General features: G+C 40.9%; 1 protein-coding gene across 2 annotated transcripts; it reads right to left on the reverse strand.

Moving 5' to 3' along the window:
- Positions 1-173: 173 nt before the first annotated feature.
- Positions 174-4177, reverse strand: LOC108559307 (putative RNA-binding protein 15B). Of its 2 annotated transcripts, none has more exons than XM_017916546.1 (2): positions 3986-4177; positions 174-3366 (listed from the first exon to the last, which is right to left on the reverse strand). In XM_017916546.1, exon 2 carries the CDS (start codon positions 3330-3332, stop codon positions 981-983), a length of 2352 nt encoding a protein of 783 aa, XP_017772035.1. In that variant the 5' UTR covers positions 3333-3366; positions 3986-4177; the 3' UTR covers positions 174-980. The 2 variants fall into 2 exon arrangements, with proteins under 2 accessions (XP_017772035.1, XP_017772034.1); XM_017916545.1 differs by having other exon boundaries at positions 174-3368; positions 3882-4177.
- Between the last annotated feature and the right edge of the window lie 1750 nt (positions 4178-5927).

Here is a 5927-nt window from a genome sequence, read left to right on the forward strand (position 1 = left end):
AGCCTTACATATGATGGATTGTTGTTGTTTGGTTTTAATTAAGATGTTTAATTATAATTAACGTCATTTATTTGTAATCAATTTAATTTCGATAATATTATTATTATTATCTCCCATATCCATTCGAACATCGCTTGTTGTACAGAAAGAAGTCCTCCCCACCGGAAATTCCACTCTACATTCGTACACTTAACTATAAATCGTTCCACTCATTCGACATTCACGTTCAAGCATTTACACATATGTTTATATAAAATATATAATCTCTAGCGAAATATGGGAATAACTCCTAACTTAATATTAGTCATTTGTAAATATATATATGTATATAATATAAACAGTGGGCTAAAGATACAAAAAAAAAGAAACAAAAAAACATTAAGTAAATAGAAAATAAGCTAATTCTTTAGTTTTACATGAATCGAGAGCACAGAATTGATTCAAAGAGACAAAACAATAGGAAAACAACAACATAAAATTTCGTAATTCACAAATAACTACGAATAATAATAATTCTCATCGTCGTCGATCAACATGAGCTCTTATGATTGTAACTGGGGGGAAAAATATGATTTGATCACACAATGTTGATCAACGAGAGAAGATGTTGTATATATAGATTACAAATATATATATAAAGTAAAAGTATAAAGCATGATTGGTTTTCGTTATTATTTACAGGATACAAAGTAAACTTATACTATAAATATTTATATAGTATTTATATTGACTATACTATCTACTATTACTATCATTACTACCATTGTTGATCATTAATCTCCTGAAACGAGAAAAATCTATATATGGATTGGTTTTAAGTGGATCTGTTTATTGTTGGTTTTTATTTTCAAAGAAAGGGTTTTTTTTGCTCTCCTCCGATGTTACTGTTGGAATTTTATAATCAGGGATAACATGTGTGTGTGTGTGTGAGTGAATAAGTATATGTGTTTGTGTGTAGGAAGGATGAAGAATGAATAGAATTAGGCTGTGCCGCCACGTACCACGACTATGACGAGGTGATCTTCCTTGAGGGCGTCTTCTGGGAGGTTGAGGCAGGTGCGTTTGAGGAGTTCCGTGGAAAAGGGACATGGTGGGAAGGAGTAGAGGACGCCCGTCGCTTCCGTCTCTTTGTTCAGCAACGAGATAACACCGGCCGCCTCCTTTTGCTTCAGGTACGACACGAGGTTACGCAGTGGCCGCGTCTGCACGTTCACGTCGTCGTTGTTCACAGATGTCGTGGATCCGGCCATTCCCAAGAAGATGGCATGAGAACTGGCACTCGAGATGCGCTTCTGCACGTCCTCCAGCTTCGGCTGGTCCAAACGCAGACGCTGCGTGATCCGGAGCTGATGCTTTCCGTCCTCGTCCTTCATCAGACCGTCGACGATGTCCGAGTCGCCGTCGATCAGATGGAACTTTGCCGGGAACAGCGAGTTCTTCAAGATGAGTGCGCCCTGCCACGTCGTCGAGCATTTCCTCGCCACTTCGGGGAGGGTGCGACTGGACGCCAAAAGTCCGGCCCGTTTTGTACCGTTATCAGAGTCAGAATCGATTGATCGACGCGGGGAACGTGACCTGGATCTGTTGTTGTCTACCGCTGCGGCTCCTACACCACCGCCGCCGCCGCCACCCCTTGTCCTCGATCCGGATCTGCGTCGATCGTAATCGTTCCTCGTTCGGCCGCCACCGCCGCCGCCGCTCCACTCTTCGCCGTCGTTGGGCGGATACTTGTAACTGCCCCGCCTGTCCTGGTACGGCGCTCTTCCTCCGCTCTTGTATCGACTGCTGCTTCCTCCACCTCCGTAATTCGAAGAGGTACCACCTTCACCTTCGAATCCTGGCTCGAATTCGTCTGGCGGTCTCCTGTAATCGCCGCTCGAGCCATCCTCGTTCGCTGGATACGCCTTCGGCTTGAACGGAGTGACATCGGAAAAGTCCGTTCGCAGTCGATGATCGGAACCGCCCAACGGAAAACCTCTCATCTCCTTGACAGCCGCCTGTGCAGCGTCGATACTATCGTACAGGATGTACGCCTGTATGTCGCCTTTCGAGTAATCTATCTTCTTGATCGCTCCAAATCTGTCGAATTCCCTTTCCAGCTGCGTGATCGAAGTCCACGTTCCCAGCCCTCCGACCCAGATCCTCGTCGTCGGCGTCGCCTTACCATAACCGATCTTACATTGGAATTTGCCTATGTATTGGCCAGACAACTCCACTTTGGCACGGTGAGCCATATCCAAAGTGTGATACCTGACGAATGCAAAAGCATTTCCCGTACCAGGTGGAGGACGTTTTATGTCTACGTCCTCGACGACGCCGAAACGGCCGAAGATCCGTCGAAGCTCCTCCTCGGTTATATTTATTTCCAGATTACCGGCGAACAAAGTCCTCGTGGCCAGTGGGTCGTCTTCGGGTTGGATGTGGTGCAGGTAATTGGGAAATTTATCTTTCTTGTTCTCCACTTTTTCGTACGGTACGCCACCGCCACCACCTCCTCTCGGAGCCGAATGTCTCGGTGGACCGTACCCGTAACCGGCGCCGCTTCCGCTGCCTCCACCACCACCTCCGCCACCCATGTGCGGTGGGCCGTGATGGATGGGTGGCCTAACCATGTACTCGTGATGTGGGGCTGGCATCGCCTCCCTCCTGTACTCCCGGTGTATGGGAATCCCAGGCGCCGGGTGTCCGTATCCTCTCTCGTAACGGTCCACGGCCCTCACGCTCAGCCTCTCCGGCGATCTGGCGTAATAATGCCTGCTATCGTACCCCGGACTGATCGATCTCGGTCTACCCCTGCTGTACATCTCGCTGGACGTCTTCGGCACTTCGTAGATGGGCTCGACCATAGCCACCTTATCGTAAACGATGATTCTCGGCTTTCCGTACTTGGCGTCGCGCGCGTCCTCCGGATTCCTGAAGCACACGTACGCCAGTCGCTCGTCGATGTCGTGCGTTATCCTTATACTCAGATCACCGAACTTCTTGTACTCCCTGTAAAGCGTATCCTTGATGATCTCGTCGCTCGCCTTCGGATGCAGCGCACTCACGCACAGCACTTTGTACGGATAGCTCCTCTCCGGTGGTCGCATGTACTCGTCGTGATGAGGTGACATGTACCTCGCAGCAGCGGCACCCCCCCTCGGACTCGGCGTCCTCACTCTGCTGCTCCTGTGTCTCACCCTGTCCGGTGTGATCCTCTCATCTGAACTGTCATCGTAACGTCCCATGCTCGAGTGGGCCCTCTTCCTCCTCGTCGGTGGAGTCTCTCTGTCGGTGCTCCTCTTCATATTGTGTATCCGGACTGTGATGCGATCCTTCCCAGGGCTGATCATGCGCACTGCATAGACACAACAGGTCTCACCTCACCTACGATCACATTATGAAAAAGAAAAGAACACACACAGTTAGTCAATTGTCATTATCTCTACACAATGTAAAACAGCAACAGCATTAGAATATGGTATGACAACGGGAAGATGTTGGGTCTCATCAGTTGTAAACTACGCACAGCACTTGTGCACATCTCCTCCTCCATCTTCAACTCTTTAATGCACACACAAGAGGAATTAATCATCATCATCATCCGCACATACAAACACCTCAAACAATTCAATTACTATTATTAATATTTTTTTGTTCCTATTTATATATATATATTTCGAGAGAACATAAACTTTAAGAACCCAACTACGCACACCACTAACATACCAACATCATTGAATATTTATGTATATATGTATAATAACTATTCGAGATTGAAATAGAGCAGAGAATGAAAAGAAAGAAAAACTGGAATAGTGGTAAACTATATATATATATACACATATACACACACACACACATATATATATATATATATGCGAGTAAAAGGTGAAACTAACTTTTTTTTTGTTAATAATTAAAACCCACGAACAGCACACGATCACTTCGAATCCAGAGTTTTAAACAGGGGGGCGGTGGGGGCGAAGATAGAAAACTTTGTTACCACTCAGATGATGATGATCTCTCTCTTCTCCCCCAAAAACACTTTTCTCTTAGCCGAAAAAAGAGAGGAAAAAAAAACAACCCAAGCCACCGAATCGCACTGAATGTAACAGGGGAAAGTGTGGCGAGACGAATCTAACCTAACTTCACGCCGCTACCAGCGAGCGAACGTTATATAACAGTACCACCAACATAACGCAACCATTTACCACCAACACGCAACTATATACAGGGTGGATAAACTAATTTCTGCCATTCATTCTTCGAAATTACTAAAATCTCAATAAAGATATTGGGCAAGGATTCAATAATATAAATGCAATAAAAGACTTTGAGGAGAGTTGTTTTTTTTCGTAATATTTAGTTTAAATTTTCATCGACTCGCACTTGTTTTATCTTCTTTTTTTACATATTTTTTTTTTGTCATCCCTCTTCACCCCTTCTTCCCGAGGAAGGAAGGAAACAAAGAAAGGGACGTCATTTGTACATTATTACATAATATATTATTATTATTTTTTTGTTCTCTTATGTATATAATATTTTCATTTATATATATATATAATATATTAATCTTAAACAATATATTTATAATTTCTCACTTTTTCTTTTCGCTTAAATATACATTATTATTATTATTCGCTTAACTTTACGTGTACTGAGACAGTTTTATTTATTTATATTATTTTACTTTTGTTTTAGCAAATTACATTATTATTATTATAATTAATAATATTTTTGCATTTGTATTCCCTCGTAATCGCCGATTGATAAATATATATATAATAATAATAATAACAAAACATAAAACAAAATAAAAAACAAAAGATGTTTGTATTATCATATCTGAACACAAAAATGCTACTAGTTTCGGTTGCTATGGTGAAGATGATGCAAAAATGGGCGGAGTTGAAAAGATAAACGAACAAATACAACGAATGGGCGGAGCCGACTTTGCGTTCGGCTTTCGTCGTGGTGTGGGCGTGGTGTGGTGTGCACGTCGAAATCTTCTTGGTTTTTTTTTGTTTATTCGTTGGTCACGTGATACTAATAACAACAACAACATGAGGATATAACAATAACAACATTGATTTATCTTCTTAGATTCGGCAAGATCGATTTCCACGTGCTTCGGTTTGTTAATGAACTTACGGAAAATTACAGATTTCCTTCTAATACTTCTCGTTTCTTTTTATCATTTTATATTTATTCTCTTACAAGTATTCACTTTTGTTTATATAATATAATCCTAATTATTCTTCATTTTTCATTTTAATTTTAAATATATATGCACAACCGTATTGTTTAGAGCATCTTTGTGTCAGCTTTTCGTGTATTATCAAGTACATATATTTATACATACTTCAGGGATGAAATCGAGATTAATCCTTAAAAACTCGACTTTCCGACGATAAATTGACTTATAAATATTGCTCTTCATGTAGTATCATCATCATAAATAACAATAATGTATTCATCTGGTTAACAAATAAATAAATATATACATATCTATTTTCTCTTTTGTTTGTAATTACTATATATATATATATTTATTAATTTGTTCTTTTGTTTTTTTTTTCACTTGTTTACACGCTAAAGGTTCTTGGAGATCAGCTCGGCCCTGGATTCGTATCTCGATCGGAATATAAAACATAGCAACAACGGCGAATCCAAGGCCCAACCGATGTACACTCGTTATTACAATAATAATGTTGCTAAGCTACGTAATAACAATATTGTTTTTTCTTTTTGTAATATTATTATCGTTTATGTATATATATATATATCCAAAAAAAACAAACGAACAAAAAACAAAAACGGCCGAAAGAAGCTACAACGCTTTCTTTGCATTCTCGTCTCATCTCCCATTTTCGCAAACATTCGCTCTTGCATTTAATCATAATTTAAATAATCTAATATCTAAATTAATAAATAATATATATATA

Source organism: Nicrophorus vespilloides, unplaced genomic scaffold (genome assembly GCF_001412225.1).
Source record: "Nicrophorus vespilloides isolate i.1.1-1 unplaced genomic scaffold, Nicve_v1.0, whole genome shotgun sequence".
Taxonomy (NCBI): domain Eukaryota; kingdom Metazoa; phylum Arthropoda; class Insecta; order Coleoptera; family Silphidae; genus Nicrophorus; species Nicrophorus vespilloides.